The following is a 20,063-nucleotide window of genomic DNA, read 5'->3' on the forward strand; positions in this document are numbered from 1 at the left end:
TCCCGCTTCCCGGCCCCTTCGGAGGGCCCGCGGGGGACGGAGCGCCCAGGGCCGCACGGAACGTCCGCACGCGGCCCGGACCCGAGGCCGGGACCTCACCCCGCCCAGTCCGCCCCTCGCACCTTCCAGGTTTGGGGAGCGGGCGCTTCGTTTGTTGTAAGAAAGGCGTTTTCGTTTTGTCTTGTACTCGGGTCACTCGGAACCGCTAGCGCGGGTGAAGGCGGAGAGGAGCAGTTCGGGGGAGAAGCCCTATGTGGGGAGCCCCGCGGCGCCCCAGAGGAAACGCAGTCTCCCGTGCTGCGTCCTTCTTTCCCAGGGTCCGTCCCCAAACTTCCCGACTGCGGGCGGCCGGGAGGGGCGCAGGGCTGGCCCTGCAGGTCCTGGCGCGGGGCGCGCGCCTCCGCCTGAAGCGGGCAGCGGGGTGCGCCCTGGGCTCCACGGGCACGTCCCCACCAGGAGTCGGGGCAGAAAGAGTAGAGAACGGCCACCCCGAGAAGCGTCTGGCCGCTCTGCCCCGCCTGCCCGCTGGGCCCCGGCGACCTCGGCTCTCCAGCCCGGGGGCCCGAAGGGGAAGCGCCCGGAGCGTAACTGGGAAACGGGGAAGGGCAGGTCCTTCGGGACATCGCGCCCAAGGCTAGTTCCCCAGGCAAGGCCTTCTCTCCACCGCCGTGAAATGTGCCAACAAAGGCGACCAAGCGCCCCCCATCCCCAAAACTAAAGGACCAAACAGAAGTCCGAGGGCAGGACCGAGAGGCTCGGCTGCTGAGTGGGTCTGGGTGGGATCGCTCTCCCCGGGTGCTGAGCCCGCAGGCTTCCCGGATGCCTGGCTTCTCGGCCGCTTCCTCCCTCGGTTTCCCCCTTCTCTTTATTCTCATGCCTCTTATTACGAAGAGCCCATCTGCAGTTTGCACAGCGGCCCAGACGCAGCAGTTTGGGCACTGGTTTGAACACACTGAGTTTGCCTGTGGTGAGAGGGTATTTTTGTGTATGCGGGACTTTTGGGGATGAAAAGAAAAAAAATAAAGTCGTCTCTCAAAAATAAAAAAAATGTAGAACTTCGTTTTAGCAAAAGTAAAACCAAACAAAATTGTTTTTGCGCACTCGGCTTTAATAAGAGCCAGCGGAGACTCACCGAGTGCGCGATGACATGACTGTGATGGACCCGGGAGCCCAGAGGCAGTGCTCCTCCGATTTCGAAGGACGCGCATACCGGGCCGGTTTGATAATTAAAGGGCACTTACAGAATTCCGCTCCCTCCTAGGGTAGACTCTAAACCTTCCGAGTTTATTAGAGGTGTCGCTTGGTTTGATTTTTCTGTCTCCAAACCGGGCTGCGTGGATCACACGGGGCTGCCCGTGGTGGGGACTCAGGGACCGCCGTGGTGTGAGTGTGCGGGGCGCAGCCCCGGAGGTGGTGGCGTGGCCCGCTGTCCTGCAGCGAGGCTCACGGTGAACCTTTGTTGCTGCGCAGGCCGAGCGGGGAGCCCCAGGTCGGTCTGCGAGGGCTGCCAGCGGGTCATCTCGGACCGGTTTCTGCTGCGGCTCAACGACAGCTTCTGGCATGAGCAGTGCGTGCAGTGCGCCTCCTGCAAGGAGCCCCTGGAGACCACCTGCTTCTACCGGGACCAGAAGCTGTACTGCAAGTACGACTACGAGAAGTAAGTGTCCCGCGCGGCGCCCTCGCCAACTGGGAGCCACAGGAGGCACCCGAATGCCCGAGAAGCTGGGTTCCCTGGCCCCCATCCTGCACACTCCCGGGATGGGGAGAAATGCGCAGCGACACTGCAGCCGCCGCCCCAGGACTCGCCAGGGAGGCTCCCCTTTGTGGTCGCCTGGCCCAGTTTTCAGTCCTCTCGGGGCCCCTGCCCGGACTTGGGATGCCCATCAAGCTCGTGCCTCAAACCCCCCTTCCCTGGGGTGCCCATGTCTCCTCGCCTGTTCCCAGCCCACCTTACCCACGTCTGCGCTCCCCACACGCTGATGCCAGCAGCGAGGCTGCGTGGATCCTGAGGCCCCAGTCCCCTGCGCGGTTTTCCCTGGCTTTGTCCACTGGGGTCCCGACAGATTGCACTCAGACCCGGCGCTGCAGCCCTCTGAGCTCCAGTGCACACCCGTTTGTCTTTTCTCTCACTGCGCTCTACCCTTCCCTTCCCGGGTTCTCCAAACCCCTCCGCCGCGGGGCTGTGGGCCACCCTGGGGCCTGACGCAGCCCTGCGTCCATCCCGCCTCCTCCGCCCCCTCCGGATCCCCAGGGCTTGCGTTTGGGCCACGCAGCAGGGAATCCTCCCTCCTGCCTAGCGAGCGTCCCTTGTGCTCTGAGGTGAGTTGGCAGACAGGTATTTCAGAAGGTGGATTGCTGCGGATCTGGACTCCGTGCTGCCTAATGCCGGCGTGGCTGGGCGTGCCTTAGGGTTGGCTTTGAGGAGCTCAGCGGAGGGGCACTGCTCTCCTTGGCAAAATGGCTAGTTAACAGGGACGCTGACTTCACAGCCTCAGAGGGTCTGGACGGATGGAAACGCGGCTGAGACCCGGGACTGGTCTGTGTGACGTGGGCGCGGAGCCTGTGGGAGAATTCCGCGTTTGCTGGTGAATGAAGGAACGGGCAGCACCCTGAGGGTGGTGGAGGGGTCAGTGTGCTGGAAAGCTGTCCCGGCCTGTTACTGAAGACACAGTGCAGGGGCTACAGGTCTCCATGGAACAAAAGCACCGCCGAGAGAAAACAAATGCGTTCCTCTCCGCGTTGCCCTGTTTGGGTTTAAATGTGACAAAGCTGTGATCCCACAGGAACTATTCTTCCTGCCGCTCAGTGCTGCTTCGCCAGGATATGCGTGAATTTACCCCGGTGTGGACAGAGCATGGGCATTTTGGGTGTGTTTGGAAATGGTAACTTTGCTTTTCAGCACTAACAAAACACGTGTTTGATTTGGGGTGAGCTGTACAATGCAGAACAATATAGAATGAAAACGCACGTTGCCGTCCCAGAGTGGTAATTATGGTTGACGTTAAAGAAAGATAGGCTTGTGTCTGTTCCTGGCTGTCTGTTTACTACTACAGTGTCTGAACGAAAGGTGCAATTTTTAGGTAATTGAGCAGATTTTGCCCACACGAGTCTCACCTTTGGAGAAAGCTCCTGTTGGATTGCTTGCTTTTTGCCCGAAGGTTGTGGGATTGTGCAGACCCAATCTTTATCTTTCTGCTTATCGACGATTACCCAAATGTCCACATCGTTGGGCAGAACACTAGCAGATTTAAAAGCATTGGAGCTTAGGGAAGGGATTTGGGTTGTGAATTCCTATTCTGTTTGTTAAAAAAAAAAAAATCAGAAAAGGCTTGAGGGTCAACACAGCTGTGGGGCTGGTGGTCTCCTCTAAGGAAGCCAGGCTGTGTCAAGAGAGGAGACTGTTGTAGGCCCTTCACCCACCATGACCCGCCACCTCAGCCCCCAGGCTTGGCGGTTGGCTGATTAGGGTCCCTCTCCCCTCGAAAACTGTTTCTGCGGAGAGAAAATTGCAGGGATCAGTTAGCCAGCTGTTGGCCAGAGCCAGGAGGGTTTAGAGAGGAAGACGAGCAGCCACGCTGTTCAGAGAGACGGCGATGGTGCAGGGAGGGCTTCCATTTTAATTTCAACAAATATTTCAGAAACGCAGATGTCCAAGACGGGTGCTGGGTCGCTGAGGCTCCTTGCCTGTGCCCCGCCTGTCAGTTGCTTTTTTGGATTAATTTTATTCCCCCTGTCCCTCTCCTTCTCTATCCCCCACCCCACTCCCATTCTTCTTCCAACAAAACGGGGTTTTAATATATTTGATCATCTCCATGGTGTTAGTCTGCATGGTGGGAGAGAAAGGAGAGGTTTGTTTGTTCCTTTGTTTTAAAATTGGGCTCAAGACAAACTCCTTCTTTATTATTGCACGGAGCTTCTTCTATGTGCAGGGCAGGGGTGGGGGGCGGCTGCTGCTGGGGACTAGCCTCAGTCTGCCCTCAGGGGGCGTGTAGCCAGCGCCTTCCTCTGCAGCATCCTGGCCACCAAGTATTTCTGGAAGGCCCTGTCCTGAGGGTGCAGGCAGGAACGGGCGGCAGCGTCGGATGGCCAGCACTTTCCCTCGAGAGGAATACAGTCCGGTTTGTAGGTCAGAGTCACGGAACTGAAAGCGCGTCTCCTCACGGAACTGAAAGTGCATTTGTAAACATAATTTTGCTTTTCTTTCACTGGATCCTTTAAAAATGTGAGGCCCAGCCAAGGAAAACGGAGAGGAAAATACGACAGACGTTGAAGTGGTTGGGCATGATGGGGGTGGGTTGTGGGGCTCTTCATAGGAAATGAGCAGCCAGGAGTGTCCTTGTCTCCAAACCACGAACTCCAAACGCTCTTTCTAGACACAACAGTGACGAAGCAGACAGCTGCTGCGCATCCCGGGCGCCGTGCACATCACGCTCACGTTCACCAGGCAAGTTTGTCATGTATGTTTCAGCCACTCGTATGTGCATTGCTGGCTGTTGGGCAGTTTTGCACTTGAATTATTAGCTGCCTGTTCCTGGTGTCAGGCAGCCAGTTAAAAAGTGAAATGTCTCCTCTATCAACCAGTCGCCAAACCTTCTCGATGTCAAGCACTGAATTTGTCTGATTAAGAAGGGAATTGACAGAAGTACCTTAGGCGCCCGGCCACTCGTTTGAAAGCTTCAGGATGCATTGTTGAGTATTTCTGTCCCACACGAGGACGCCCCGAGGAACAATTCATCTCCTGGTCATCCAAAACAAACGAGCACGGAGAGCCTGAGGGGAGCGCGCTGATTTACGCACGGTCAGGGATGAAGAACTGGGCGTGAGCTTTATTGTTCATGACGAGTCATCTGAGAAAAAGGACTGGTCCGGTGGGGCGATCACTCCCAGGATTGAAGAAGTCCGGTGATTCACTGGAGGTGCAGGTGGTTAAGGACTGGACCCAGCCGTCTGCCATGTTCCCGAAGTGAGCAGACGACCAAGCTACGTCCCAGCCTCGGGGACTTCTATTTAGAGAACTGCTGGTCCCTCTTTAACTGAGTCCTGCGATGTGGGTAGTTTGGAGGTTTCCCTAAGTTTTTTCCAAACAGAAACTGCACTTGGACTGAAGTGGAGACAGGAGAGGCTGCGGAGTCGGGGCGTGTGGTCACAGGCTCCCCGGGGCACCCAAGTGGATGCTGTGTTCTCCCTGCGCCTGGCGGCTCAGCCTTCGGCAGGGCTCGTCCCCTCACATGTGAGGTTTATCATTATCCGGGGATTGCTCTGGACGTCCTTGGAGCCGTCTGGGATGGAAGTGCTGTCGTCCGGGCTGCTCTCCCAGCAGCATAACTCCTCACGTGTCAGCAGATCGCAGGCTTGGGAGCCGCTCCCGGCCGGCCCTGGGCCTCCCCTTGCTTGTGGAGCAGACGGGCTCTGTGAAGACAGGGACGAATCGAGGCTCCGCACACATCCCTCTGAGAGCCTCTCTGTAGCATCTTTTTTGGACTCCATGATTGGCAGCCCCTCGGAGAGGATGGCTGAGGGACTGGCCTCTGTTGGGACCTGAATGAACTAATTGTGTGTTTATCAAGGTCACGGAGGATGTGCAGGGAGGGCGGTTAGTTTGGTTTTGTCACTCCTTGGAGGTCAAAGTTGGGCCCGCAGTTCCTCCTCAGAGGAGCCACCCGTGGAACGATAGAGGCCACTGTTCCATTTTTGCTGGGCTTGCCCTGTGGCTGGCCCTGGCCCCGGCATAATAAAACGCAAGGCACAGAAAAATCAGACGCAGCTAGGCCATCAATTGCCGTCTGTTAAATTGCTGGGGGATTAGCCTGGAATATGCAGCACCATCCCCAGGCTGTGGCCATGTGTGTGTGTGTGTGTGTGTGTGTGTGTGTGTGTGTGTGTGTGATGTGTACACATGCATGTGTCACATGCATAGAGAGAGAGGGGGACGTTCCTCGTTTTTTATTTAGAGGGTGATTGGAAACAGTCCTTGCTCAGAGGTGTTTTCCTTTTTGTACGTATTGGTCCTGGGCAGGACTTCCTTGGAATCTAAGACTTAAACTTCTGAAGCAGGATCAGAGAGCAGGAGGAGGCACTCATGGGGTCTGGGACCTCGAGGTGAACGTCCCCTGAGGGGCTGTGGGTTCTTTTGATTCTCACATAAGTGGCGCGCACTGGGGGGGGGGGGGGGGGGGGAAAAAAAAATGGCTCCGGCTGTGTGGCCGGGGACCTTGCTGTCCTCCGGCCACACTGTGGCTATTGCTCTTCACAGTTCAGTGGCAGGAACTTTTCTGACAGTTCGCTGTTCGTCGGGCTTTTTAGTTTCATTTTTCCTATTTATGATTTTTGTATTCACCAAAATCCTGTTGGTAATTCTAGAGAAGCGCCCTCACTGTTCCTTCTTAATCCTGGGAGGTTTTTGCAGATAATGAAGACGTGGTGTGTCTCCAATGAGAGCAATTCCATTTATTAAATTATCAGCTGATTATTGTTTCATGGCCAAAGAAATGTTTTGGGTGCTAGTATTTAGCAGTGAGAAAATAAACAAGGATTTAGAATACTCACGATGTTACCAGAAATTTATTAAAGCTTCTTAGACTAAATGCATACATAAAATGTCGTTTCTTTTAAAATACCCCGTATCGAGTCACGTTGACGTGATTATTAAGCACAGAGGTACAGCACATGGCAATGAATTATGGGGGAAGGGCAGCCACGACCTCCCTGGAAAGATTTAAAAATCGGCCCTGCCTCCACTCTGAACTCGGATATAGCCCTCCTTGAATGCTTTCCGATCTTTTTAAACACCTTCCTACCATGGGTTTTTAATGCCTTTCCCATCCTCAGAGGGGAGTCCTGGCGAGCAGTGAGCTGAGGAGGGGGCTGCACGGGGAACGGGGGCCTGTCTGGTGTGGAGCCCTCGTGTCCAGCGCACCCGTCTCCCCGCCAGGATTACCCGTATGTTTTTCTGAGTCTTTTTGCAACATGTGGAGCAGTATTCCTGCCGGCAGCCTTTCGGATCAGACCTGGTTGGGAGGTTGGTAATTTCAGGAGCGAAGTGTAGAAAAGTTCTGGGGGCATCGTTAGAGGACAGAGAGAAGAGGCGTGTCCGCTTCTGTGCTGCTTTCTGGGACCACAGAGACCGTGGCTTGTGCCTCTGAGGTCTCACACCCTCTCCTCGCCTGCCTCGTGCACCAGGGCGTCCCCATCACAGGTAGGGACAGCTCGGTGTCCCTGTCACATATGAAGGGGAACCTCCCCAACCGCTCTGCTGAAATGAAGCGAACACCTTCCAAATGTCAGATTGTTATTTTAGTCAAGCACGCTCATCTGTGTCTGTATTTTTAACCGAGATGAAATTAATAAAAACAGCTATGGCCCTGGCATTCATTAGCAGCAGGATTAGAGCTCTCTTGGCTAGAAAGGGGGTGCAAACACTTTAATCTCGCTACATGTTTGCTTTCGCACTCCTGGAAATAAATAAAACCAGACTTAGAACAGGGATTATGTTCCCCTGGCTTAGTCCGCAGTCGGAGTGCCACAGAGACGGGAGCCTCAGTGAGGAGGCTGTGGAAGGAATCGGATTGTGGTCCCACACCAGTGCCCACCTGCGGGCATACCTGGCCCCGTCACAAATAGTCTGGTAGTTACAAAAGGGTTTTTTTGGTTAATCCTCACCTAGGATATATTTTCCATTGCTTATCAGAGGGAGTGGAAGGGAGGGGAAAGGAGAGAGAGAGGGAGAGAAACATCAATGCGAGACACAGTGATTGGTTGCCTCCCCACGCACCCTGACCAGGGGTGAGGAGTGAACCCACAAGCCAGATACGCCCTTGACTGGGAATCAAACCCAAGACCGTTCAGTGTGCAGTCTGATGCTCTAACCACTGGGAATACCAGCCAGGGCACAAAATGATTTAAAAAATATATTTTTATTGATTTCAGAGAGGAAGGGAGAGGGAGAGATAGAAACATCAATGATAAGAGAGAATCATGGATCAGCTGTCTCCTACACGCCCCCCACTGGGGATGGAGCTCAAAACCCAAGCATGTGTGAGCATGGAACCATGTCTTCCTGGTTCATAGGTTGATGCTCAACCACTGAGCAACACCTGCTGGCCACAAAAGGGGTTATAAAACCTGTGTCTGCGCCGTGCGTTGCCGTGGTGACCCACGGTAGCTGAGCCAAGCTAGAATGAATGAAACCGCGCCAGCCCCCCTCAGTGCCCCATCACGTCATGACTACAAATACGCACCGCACCGAGCTTTTCCTGGCCCGCTATCTGGAGTCACATGAGGGAGCCTGGTCTCCTCCAGTCCTTCAAGTTGCCAGTGGGGACCCTATTTCTGGGTAATAACTGCCCTTTCTGTTTCTGCTGTCTCTGCAGACTCTTAGACTGGGGTTTCATCCTCATTACCACATAATGGACGAGCCCTGACAGATACCTGGCCACTGTGGACTGGACTGCCTGGCCCACAGGCCCAATGAGACTCTATAAAAAACAGCCTTAGCATCTGGCATTGCTGGGAGTGGGCCACGGGAGGCACAGGGTGGAAAAAAGCAGGCTCACAGTTGTTGGTATGAACAATAATAAGATAATCCTATACAATTAAGAGGTAATATGCAAATTGACCATCACACCCTCACACAAGATGGCCGCCCTATGTGGGCACAAGATGGCCACCACAAGATGACTAGCAGGGGAGGGCAGCTGTGGGTGATCAGGCCTTCAAGGGAGGGCAGTTGAGGGCAACCAGGCCTGCAGGGGAGGGCAGTTGGGGGCGATTAAGCTGGCAGGGGAATGGTTAGGGGGCAATCAGGCAGGCAGGCAGGTGAGCAGTTGGGAGCCAGCAGTCCCAGATTGTGAGAGGGATGTCCGACTGCCAGTTTAGGACCAATCCCACATCATGCAGCGGGCATCCCCCAAGGGGTCCCAGATTGGAGAGGGTGCAGGCTGGGCTGAGGGACACCCCCCAGTGCATGAATTTTGTGCACTGGGCCTCTAGTTAAATAATAATACAAGAATATGCTCTGTGTTTGTTTCATGCACTCGCATTGTAAACCTGCTTCCCCACCCTGTCTATCTGGAGGGCCTCTCTGAACCCTACCGTCAGCGCCCCCCCGTCCCCCAGTCTATGGAATTCTATTTACTTGACTCATGCAGCCTGGGGTAGTCCTCAGACACCGCCTCCTGAGCTGCCTCACTTTCCCCAGCCGCCTGTGGATGCTAGCCCTCGATTTCTTCACTTGGATGGAACAAATGAGTCTTCCATGTGCGAAACGATGGCCTTCCCGGTGGTCCAGGGCTCAACTTGATAGTTGGTGCGGTGTTGATCTCGGGTTTGCCGGGTCCCATGACCGTGACTCTGGGTGACCATTAGGGGCCCTGGATGCCTTTCTGAGTGTGCCCAGTACCTTAGCAGCTACGGGGTTATGTGCTGCCCCATAGGGTGATTTTTGGTGGCTTTGAGAAGTGCCTGTGTGAGGCCGTCGCCTGAAATCAGGAGGCGCCATCCTTTGGCGTGAAGCCTGGCTGGGCTCTGAGAGGGGGAAGCATCCCTACTCTCCCACCTCACTGCTCCTTAGGCTGGAGGACCAGCCCTGATCTCGGAGCCCCGGGTGCCATGGAGCACTGGGCCTCCTTCCCCACCTCCTTCCCCACCTCCTTGGCAATAGCAGCTACAATTCCCCTGCCCCCCTTCCAGCCTCAGGGGCCTTTAAAAGGATTTTCAAAACACAACCCAACATAGCCACCCCCCGCCCCCACCCCCGCTAGATTATCCTCCCAAGCACCTGGAAGTTCCTTTAATACCAAATGCCGGGCTCCTGGGGACTGTCCCCAACCACACTTCATTCCTCACATTGTTGTCACTGACGGAGCAGAGGAAGGCCAGCTCCCTGGCCCAGAAACGCCCCGCTCGTGGCAGGAGGACCTGAGTGGGAGCTGGTGCCTTGGCCTGGGCCCCAGCTCCTGCGGGAGAAGAGGTGGATGTCTTTGGGTAAGAGGGGCCCAGAAAGGGCATCAGGCAGTGGACGGGGAAGGTGTGGCTTCTACAGTTTGGGGAGTGTGTTTGTCCCAGACCCTCTGCCAGGCGCTGGGGAGAACCCCGAGTAGCGGGGACTCCAATGGGTTTAAAGGTCAATCCTTGCCCCGGAGAGGCCTGTGGCTTGGGGGCCCTTTTGTCTGGGACCCACAGAGACGCCGGAGACTGGTTTCTGCTCACCCTAGGCATCGCTGGCCCGCATGGTCTGGAGATGGATCCCTACGGCCACACCTGCCTTCTGCCTGGTGTTCTCTCTGTAGTTTGTCCTCCTTCATACATCCCACCCTCTGTCCTTTCTGCTTCCTGCCCGATGCTGGCTCCAGGCAGCTTTCTGGTTTCCACCTCGGAACAAATCCTTCTAGCCCAGTGGTCAGCAAACTCATTAGTCAACAGAGCCAAATATCAACAGTACGATTGAAATTTCTTTTGAGAGCCAAATTTTTTAAACTTAAACTATATGGGTAGGTACATTGTTATTAACTTAATTAGGGTACTCCTAAGGCTCAGGAAGAGCCACACTCAAGGGGCCAAAGAGCCACATGTGGCTTGCGAGCCGCAGTTTGCCGACCATGGTTCTAGCCTAACCATTGAGAGCGCCCCCTGCTGTTGGCTCCTCTGCCTTCCCCTCTTGTCCTCACAGGTTTCCTGTGGCAAGGTCTCCTACTGTGCGGGCATCCCGCCCCGCCCGTGTCTCAGTGACACCCACCATCTTCATGGGGACACACAGCACTCCCCTGAGGCGGGCTTTGGAAATCCAGAGTGGCGGGGGGGAGGCCCCAGGGGACCCTCGCTGCTGTGTCTGGCTGGAGTGTCCCTGGTCCCTGCTCCCATCTTGCCCCTGGGGCTCTCAGTCCCTGCACCCCTGAGTTCAGCCCCAGCTTTCAACCCCACACTCAGGATCTCCGCTCAGCCTCGCCTTCTGGCTTGTCTTCTGCACCGAGCCCATCCTGTGACCTTGCAAGTTTCAGGGCACCCTGTGTGCAGGCTGGAGCCGGCCTCCCCCAGCTGCCGCCTGCAGAGGAGGCTATGCACTAATCCACTGGGACGCACGTGATCATTTGCTTTTCTTCCAAAAATACTTCTGAACAGGAAGGGTGTTCACTCGAAGGAACGACTATCTCCTGACAGGATTTAGGGCCTCGAATGGGCCGGTGAAGGAGATGGTTGGGGCCGAATGCAAATGTCGCTGTGCAGGGCGCTTCCCTGATTGCGTCCCTGTGTCCCTGTGAGGCCGGCCGGTGCCACACCCTCGCCTCCTCTTCTGGGCGGTATTTCTTTTGTGCACTGCTGCTGGTTGGGATCTTCATTTCAAGAGTCACGTCCGTAGGTGGGAGGGTAGACGGGGCTACGAACAATTTGGGATTGCACAGCTCCCCACATTACTAGAAAAGTAATGTGAGATGCACGCCCAGAGCTGTCCACGCCACACTTTCCTCTACACAAAGGAGAACCCTACCCACCTCGTAGGGCTCTGTGACAGTTACAGGAGACAGAGCCTGTGAAATAGGGAGAACGGAGCAGGCTGGTGCTGTTGCTGGTTTTTTAATGTGAGTAGAGGAATGCTCTTCTCAGGAGCCACGTGCGATGACAGTGCCATGGAGGAGAGCGTGGGCTCCGTGTCTGCAACCCAGGCCTTGCTCTGGTTGACCAGCTGTGTGACCGTGGGCAAGGGTCCTACCTTCTCTGTGCCCGTTCTCTCTCTAAAACGGGGATGGCAACAGCCCCCGCCTCCCACGTCGGGTAATTTAGGAGTAATACTTGTAAAGTGTATAGATCAGCGTTTCTCAACCTGTGGGTCGCGACCCCTTTGGGGGTCGAACGACCCTTTCACAGGGGTCGCCTAAGACCATTGAAAACACATATATATATAATTACATGTTTTTGTGATTAATCACTATGCTTTAATTATGTTCAACTTGTAACAATGAAAATACATCCTGCATATCACATATTTACATTACAATTCATAACAGTAGCAAAATTACAGTTATGAAGTAGCAACGAAAATAATTCTATGGTTGGGGGTCACCACAACATGAGGAGCTGTATTAAAGGGTCGCGGCATTAGGAAGGTTGAGAACCACTGGTATAGATCATTTCGCGGCTCATAGAAAATGCCATAAGCGGATTTGTTAGGAAAACGATTTCCTTTATAATTTTCCAAAAGCCTCATACGTGTCGTGTCTGTGGGGCCTCACACACTGAACGGTCAGGTAAGTGCGGCCTTTTCCCTGCGTTTTGTGGTTGATGAAAGCGATGCTCTGAGAGGCCCCAGGCGCTGGGGATGTCCCAGCCACCGGCTCGGTCCAGTGGCCTTTCCACTCCTCTCCCACCTGCTGCGTGAATTCTGGTGCGCACAGCCCGAGAGGCACCGTTCCCCGTCTGTCCTGTTGAACCAGCTCTCGGACAACTAGTCCCACCCACCAGGTACCTGCACGGCCAGCTGTTGAGGCCTGTGGTGTTGGAGGAAGGCCTTGTGGCTGTGGGGTTGCCTGACCACAGCCATGCCCGCCATCGCTCCTGCCTGTCTTGCCCATTCGCCCCGTCCCCCGCTGTCCCTCATCGTGGCTGCTCAGCCTGCTGGGAGAGTGACAGCAAGGTGGCGGCGTCCTTGGTCCTGCTCTCGGCTCCCAGCGTTTGCTGTTGGCGACTTGCCCTGAGCCCCTCTGCACATTTGGGGGAACGGCTGTGAAGTATCAGATCTGGAATCTTTCAGAATAACTTCTCTGGGGACCCTAGCAGGCATCCCTCCATCCCGCGGACGAGCCTTGTCCAGGCTCCCTGAGAACTGGGCTGGGCTGCAGACAGGCCCGCCCAGCTAGAAGGGTCCCCTGGTCCCTGCTCCCATCTTGGGGACTCATTCCAGGACTGTGGATTCCGTGGGACCTCGGTTGGTAAGGAAATGAAGTATTCCTGAATTGTGCTGTTTCTCTCACCAGCACTGGTTCTCTGAGTTCTGGTCAGGTTCAGAGAGATGAAATGTCTGGATGAATTTAATCTGTCAACTGGCATTTAATGAAACTAGAGACTTCGGATCATACTTCTGAACACTGGGATGCACTTGACTAGTTGTATTTCTCAAACGGAGCCTTCCCTGGACTCATCAACAGTTGGTTCATTAATGAGATCACCCACATCCTCATCACAGACCCGGCTGCGGCCTGCCTGGGCCTGGTGTGTAGGAAAGAACAAATGGAGCACAGGTGTGCTATGAGCCAGGCGCCTGCAGAGGGACAAGGCAGCAGGTGCTCAAAGAGAGTAAAATGGTTTAAAAGGGCGTGGCCAGCGGATGAGACCAGCCTTGGTTCTAAGCCCCTGGCCTCTGTATTACTATGGGCTCCTCACTCTCTTCACTGTGCTCGCGGAGTTTGAAATACTGTTTATTTGTTATTGATTGCCGGTCTGTGTCACTAGATCAAAAGCTCTGAGTTCCGGGACCTTCCTGCTTCTGCACCGTTTAGTTTTGTTTGACGCCGTATCTCCAGCATCTGCACCGTGCTTGGTGCACGGTAGGTATTAGGCAAATGCATGTTGGTCCCATGGGTAAGCCGATCGAGGAAAGCTTGTTGTTGAGAAGGCTTCACAGAACAGGTGACAATGAACAACAAATACAGATGCATTTCCAACTGCGGCAATGCTGTGAGCCCAGGGACGGCGCTCCAGGTGAGGCTGTCCTGTAACCATCCGAAGGGCGCCCCAGGGGTACCGCGCGGACTGAGAAGAGCGCCAAGGGTGGGCACCGGGGCCCTGGGACAGGACAGTCTAGGATGGGACGACGCAGGCAGGGGTCTGGAAGACGGCAGCGGTGGGGATTCTCAAAAACCATGTCCAGCTCTTTGCCCTTGAACTTGGCTGTCAGTCGTTGGTAACCTTACCAAGATCCTTATCAGAGGCACGGAGGGGACAGGACGGCGTCTTAATGGGCTGGACAGTCAAGAGAAACCATGGAGCAGAGGGAGGCGGCATCCAGCTCTCCTGAGAAGACGGGTTGGAGGAGGGATGGAGGCGGCTGGGGGAGATGCTTTAGGATGGAGTAGTGTGAGCTTGCTCGATGGCTAAGGCGAGTCTGGCCAGGAAAAGGAGGAGGAGGTAGAAGGCCCAGGAGTGAGGGGACGCCCACTTGATAGAGGAGGAGCCTGGGGAGGGTCAGGGACAGCCGGGCACGGGCTCTGCCCTGCGTGGTCTTTCCCCGCCAGGCATTCCTTTGTTCTCTGTTCTCTGTGGACCCACCAGAGCTGATCACACTCACAGGGCCTGCGGGGCCTCCTGCCCAGGCCTCTGCAGCTTCCCACGGGGCTTCTCCCCAGGGTCGCCCTGGCTCCCGGGCGGCAGAGCGAGGCTCTGGCCTGGGTCCTTCAGACGCTAGTCTCTGGGTGAAGCTCACTCTCCATCTTCCGTCCCTGCTCCTCCTCGGTGCAGAGCTCCGTGTGGCCGAGCGTGGTCCCAGGGTCCCCTGAGTGGCAACTCCAGAGGACAGGTGCGCCAGCCCGCTGTCAGGACTTGGCCACCAGCTCACCTGCATGCCTGCAAGCTGCCGGGCCTCTGCTTGCTGGGACGCTCGGGAATTCTGAGAGGAGGGCTCCCGGGTGGGGACACGTCCTGCTGTTGACCAGACCTCAGTGGCTGCTGCCACTTGTTTTGTGGTCTTGTCCACGGGGTTCCTATGCCTGTTCCTCCACGCAGGAGGCTGGCGACCTGCGGATAACCGAGCGTCAGTCCTGCCTCTCCCTCGGCTTAGCCGGCAGAGCCAGGCGAACCATCTACCTTCTAAGGTTATCCGTCTACCCCGGCACCCTGGCCGTGAGCACCCCCCCACCCCCGGTTTGAAGCATGAGGGGGGTTCGGGGAGCCGTGTGTGGTTGGTGAGAACACTTGCCTGGGTCGAGGGCTGTCATATCCATGCGACCATAGGAAAGAAAGGTGACAGGTCACAAGCAGCCAAACCTCTGACCTAAGCAGGGAATGAACTGAGATTGGTGTTAGCACAGACGCTGTTACCCAGTGGCTCCGCCCCTGCGGCCGTACATCCAGAGGGAAATGGATCGATGACGGGTTGTTGATACCATAGACACCCAGCTGATTCATGACATGAATTTTTCTACTTGTCGACCGGCAGCGAGCGTTTAGGCCGCGCTCAATGGCGCGAGGAGGGAGACTGCAGTGGAGATGCAGCACGTAATGCTTATTACTTCCCAGTTCCCTGCCCACAGTCAGAAGAGTAAGGTCAGATGGACTGCCCCCTTTAATGGCAGCACAGACACGCGGGGGCTGTAGGAAAGGCATCAGAGCGAAGCCTAGTTAACCTCAGCTCAGCCAATTGCTCTCCATCGCTGGCCCTGTGCCCCCACTCAGTTACTACGTGGTTAAAGGACTTCTCGTGAGCTCACTTAAACTGTAACCAAGCACAGCCTGAGGGCCCAGCCCCCAGCTCTCCCGATGGACGATGGACGATGGACACAGCGTGGCAGAGCCCAGCTCTCCTGGTGCAGCGAGTCCAGCGTCGCCCTCACACTGCTGGTGTGTCAGGGAGGAGGGAAGTTCGAGGCTCACCTCGCCTGTAATATGGGAAGGCCCACCATCAGTTAAGTCACGTGCCATGGAGTGCAGGGAGTTCCTGACTTTTTACCAGGCTGTGCTCATTCCTGGGATGAGATTTGAGGAGAATATGCCCAGCCTGGGGCCCTCAGACGGTTGTGGCCTCTGTCCTGACGGTGAGTATTCTTGGTTATGACTGGGCAGTGCTTGTAGGAGGAGCTAAAGGGGAGCTGGAACCCAGGGCCTTGGCTTGGTATCTGGGGCCAGTGCAGCCTTGAGCAGGAAGCATGGCGGTGAGTTACCCCTTTTTGGGGTAGAAACACACACACACTATGGACACTCTCTCCCTTTGTAACTGAGGGTATGTAAATGTGACATCTTTGAGCAAGGCCAGAGGTGTAACCTGTCCCTAGAGAGCTGAATCCATGCCTCCTGGTTTCCATGGGGACCAATGGTGCCCTCAGACTCACAGCACCGAGGAGGGTAGGTGACCGTGCTAATCAGCCACAGCCAGCCCTGAGTCCAAGGCCAAGGGCCTGGGTGAGCAGCACAGTGCGGGGCGCGGGGACCCATCGGTTTTATCAGGTCCTGGAAGCTGGCCCGTGACCCCACGGCGGCTGCGTTAATGACCCGGAAGAAAGGGACAGGAGTAGGCACGTATTGCATGGAGATAGTAGCATTGCCAGACAGATGGCAGAAGACAGAGGGACAAGTGTTCAAATCCCAGCTCTGCTCCTGGGCAGGTTAGCCTCTGAGGAGTCTGCCTCCTGCTTCTAAAGGCAGACGCCACCTCTCCACATGCTGCAGGGGTTAGAGATGATGTGTGCTTGCACAGCGTCTAATGACGAGCCCCCATAGATGGCAGCTAATGATACTAACAATTTACTCACCAATGCTTGGCGATGCCAGCCAGTTGTAGTGCCACCTGGGCGCTTTCATCCTCAGACCAGTGGTTTGTTCTCTCATTACTTTTAAACCTCAGCATGACTTTCCCAAGAAATCTCAGCGGATACACCTAATATGTTAAAGGGATATAAAAGCAGACAGATGGCCTTGAGAAGTAAAAACACACATCCGATGCAGGGAAGAAACACCGGCTTTAAGAAACCAGGGAATCTGCTTGGCTTTGTCGTCTTACGTGAACTGACGGGTGGACTTAGCTGCCGACACCCGGTACTGTTTGCTGCATTGATCCTGCACTGAACAGCAATTAGCAAACTCGTTACACTGTCTTGTGTTCCCCTTTTTGCCAACAATTATGATCATTTGTTGACAGGATCATGCAATTATCCAACCAGCCCTCTGGTTCCCTGACCAAGCGAGCTGTGATGAAGAAATGGAAGCAGCAGCGATGGCTCCGCCAGCTGGGCAAACTGTCTCTTCTGCTATCTCTTGGGTTTGGGCACAGGCACGTTTGACCATAATAGCATCCTGAGCATAAGCGATATTTACATGTTCCATGTATGTTTGTGTCTATGTGCATTTCCACATATACATGTGAAATCATTAGATTTTTAAAGAAGGAAGGTACTTCATTGGTCATGAGTATTATAATAATTAAAAACGGGACGGATTGCCTGATTTCTACTTATTTTGAAGTATAACCCTTGTAGACAGCATATAGGTGAGTCTTGCTTTAAAAATATCTTTCTGGCCAAAACCGGTTTGGCTCAGTGGATAGAGCGTCGGCCTGCGGACTGAAAGGTCCCGGGTTCGATTCCGGTCAAGGGCATGTACCTTGGTTGCGGGCACTTCCCCAGTGGGGGATGTGCAGGAGGCAGCTGATCGATGTTTCTCTCTCATAGATGTTTCTAACTCTCTATCTCTCTCCCTTCCTCTCTGTAAAAAATCAATAAAATATATTTTAAAAAAATATCTTTCTGACAACCTCTTTTAATTGAAGTGTTTGGTCTATTAGCATTTAATGTAATTATTGATATAGTTGCTATTTTTATGCTAGCTTTCATTTTCTCTTCCTATTTTTGTTCTCATATTTTCTTTGATGCTTTTTCTTTTTGCTACACGGAGTTATATTTTTAGAATTTAATTTTAACATATTATTGGCTTTCTAACTATCTCTTAAGTTATTATTACTTATTACTAACTTTTAGTGGTTGTTCCCAGCATTCCAAGATGCATATTTAACTGCTCGCAATGCACTTAGAGTTACTATTGTGCCACTGCATACAGCGTGTAAGAACCTTGGAGTATATTCATCTATTTACTTTCTGCCTTAGTTTTTTTTTTTTTTTTTTTTTTTTGCTAGTGTCAGTCTTTGTTTTCTGTTCTTCAGATTGGATCCTTTCTATTGATCTATCTTTAAGTTCATCAACACTTTGTCATTACCAGTCCGCTGTTAAGCTGATCTGGTGAACATGTTATCTTAGATATTGTACTTTTTAGTGCTAGAGCTGCTCTGCCCAGGACAGTAGCCACTAGCCACATGTGGCTATTACATTAAAATTAATTCAAATGGAGTACAGTCAGAAGTTCAGTTCTTCAGCTGCACTAACCACACTGTAAGCAGCTGTGGCCACACATGGCTAGTGGAAGGGCATCAGGCAGCAAAGAAGTGACATTTCCTTCATTGCAGAAAGTTGTAGCAGATGGTGCCGTTCCAACTGCTCCAACAGTTTCAGTTGGATTCCTTTTTGTAGTTTAAGTTTCTCTCATGGCATTTCCCATCTTTTCATTCTTTTTGAGCATATCTGTCTCTGCATCTTTGGGCATGGTTATAAGAGATGGCTTTACATTTTGGTTGGCTAATTCCAACGTTGGGGTGATTTGGGGGGTTAGCTCTGTTGATTCTCTTTTCTCTTGAGTATGGCTCCTGTTAATGACTTTGCATTGTATCCTGGGAGTGATAGGTTGTAGATTACCTGAATTCTTACGTTTCTTTAAAAAATATTTGTGTTTTAAGACATGCGAGAGGCAAGTCAACTTGGCTGAACTCAGACTGTAAACTCTGTCTTCCCTGCGATGGCAGCAGGTCGCGTCTCAGCCCAGCTCCCGACCCTGTGGGCAGGTGGGCCCGCCCGGCACAGGCGTGGTCCTGGGGCCAGCAGAGAGCTGGGATGTGTGCAGACTTGGGGCTCCTCCTCGCGGCATCTTCCAGGTCTCTGCTCTCACTGTTGGCTGCTGTGGTTGCCTTACATTCTGTCCTCTGGCCTTCTCAGCCAGGAAGACTGGTTTTTCCATCTGAGTCTCCTAGGTGCTCTGAGTGAAAGCTGTACAAACAGGACAGTCACCCATTTCTAGTCCTTTCTTCCTCGTGCTGACCCCCTTTCGGTGTCTGCCTGCCTTTGGTCATTGCCCGGTGTCTTCACATTGTTGTTTTCTATGTTTTGTCTGGAGTTTCTAGTGATCTGTGGGAGGGCTGGTCTGGAAGGAGCTACTGAGTCATTGCTGGAGGGGGACCTTACTGTCCGCCTCCTCCTGCCTTTGAGCCTCAGCTCCTTCCTCTGTACATGGGAGTAGTACCACCTGCGCTCAGGTTTGTTGGGGGATGGAGTAAGTGCACTTAGACTCTTTCCTGGCAGAGTCCCTGCTAGGATCAGTGTTGTTCGTACCATTCTGAGATCATCTTCTCATTTTGCCTGTGTGAGAGTCACATGGCTGGTTGGTGGCAGAGCCAGCACTGGGTCCCTAATCCCCAGCTGGTGCGTGAGCGTGCGCACACACACACACGCATGGGCATTCACACGCATGCACACACACAGGCACATGAGCACACACACATGCACTCTCACACACACAGGCATGCACATACATGTACACATACACGTGCACACGAGCACACATACATGCACTCTCACACACACAGGCATGCACATGCATGTACACATACACGTGCACACGCGCACACACACACACACACACACACACAAGAACTATGCCTGTCTTAGAGACAGCCGTTGGTGAGTAGTAACGTTCTGATTATTGGATGTGACTAGTTACTGTGTTTCCAGGGGATCTGGCTTCTGAGAGGCTGCAGCTTCTCCGTCAGACGCCACCAGAACTTTTGTTTCCTCGTGTGTTGTCCTCTCTTCACCTGCATCACCGTCAGGCTCTGGGGGGAATTCTGACAAGAGGGCCTGGCCACCTCCTGCGACGCTGCTGTTCTCTTCCCACGTTGGGGCTGTGCGGCCTCGCTCCCTTTCCTGTGCGCCGTTAGCCTCCAGACCCTGCAGCGCAGCTGCTGCCCTGGCCTGAGCGGCCTCTGCTGCCCCAGGGCTGGGGGACAGCGCGGCCAGCCCTCGGGGAGACCCAGCCAGGTCTCAGCGCGCTGCACCTCTGCAGAGGCCTGGTGGGCGGCCCTGAGGCGCCGTGAGGAGCCGTGCGCACCGCTTGTGCTCTGAGGTCCCCGCGCCTTCTCTCCTGACAGCGCAGCAGGAGCCACGGCTGCCGTAGGAAACCCTGCTCTTTCCATGTGGGTTTGCGGTAGAGCAGGAGCCCCGGGAGAGCGAGGGGCTGGGGCACCCACTTCCCTCTGCTGCGCAGCA

The 20,063-nt window shown here is 54.3% G+C and overlaps 1 protein-coding gene across 1 annotated transcript in view; it reads left to right on the forward strand.

The window, feature by feature from the left end:
- The window catches only part of LMX1A (LIM homeobox transcription factor 1, alpha), a 117,293-nt gene that overhangs the window by 2,266 nt on the left and 94,964 nt on the right, over positions 1-20,063 (forward strand). The window contains exons 2-4 of the mRNA XM_015571295.1: positions 317-584; positions 892-967; positions 1,438-1,657. Coding sequence (XP_015426781.1) covers positions 317-584; positions 892-967; positions 1,438-1,657 — 564 coding nt within the window. The remainder of the gene's footprint in view (positions 1-316; positions 585-891; positions 968-1,437; positions 1,658-20,063) is intronic.

The sequence above is a fragment of the Myotis davidii genome, unplaced genomic scaffold (assembly GCF_000327345.1).
Source record: "Myotis davidii unplaced genomic scaffold, ASM32734v1 scaffold668, whole genome shotgun sequence".
NCBI lineage: Eukaryota > Metazoa > Chordata > Mammalia > Chiroptera > Vespertilionidae > Myotis > Myotis davidii.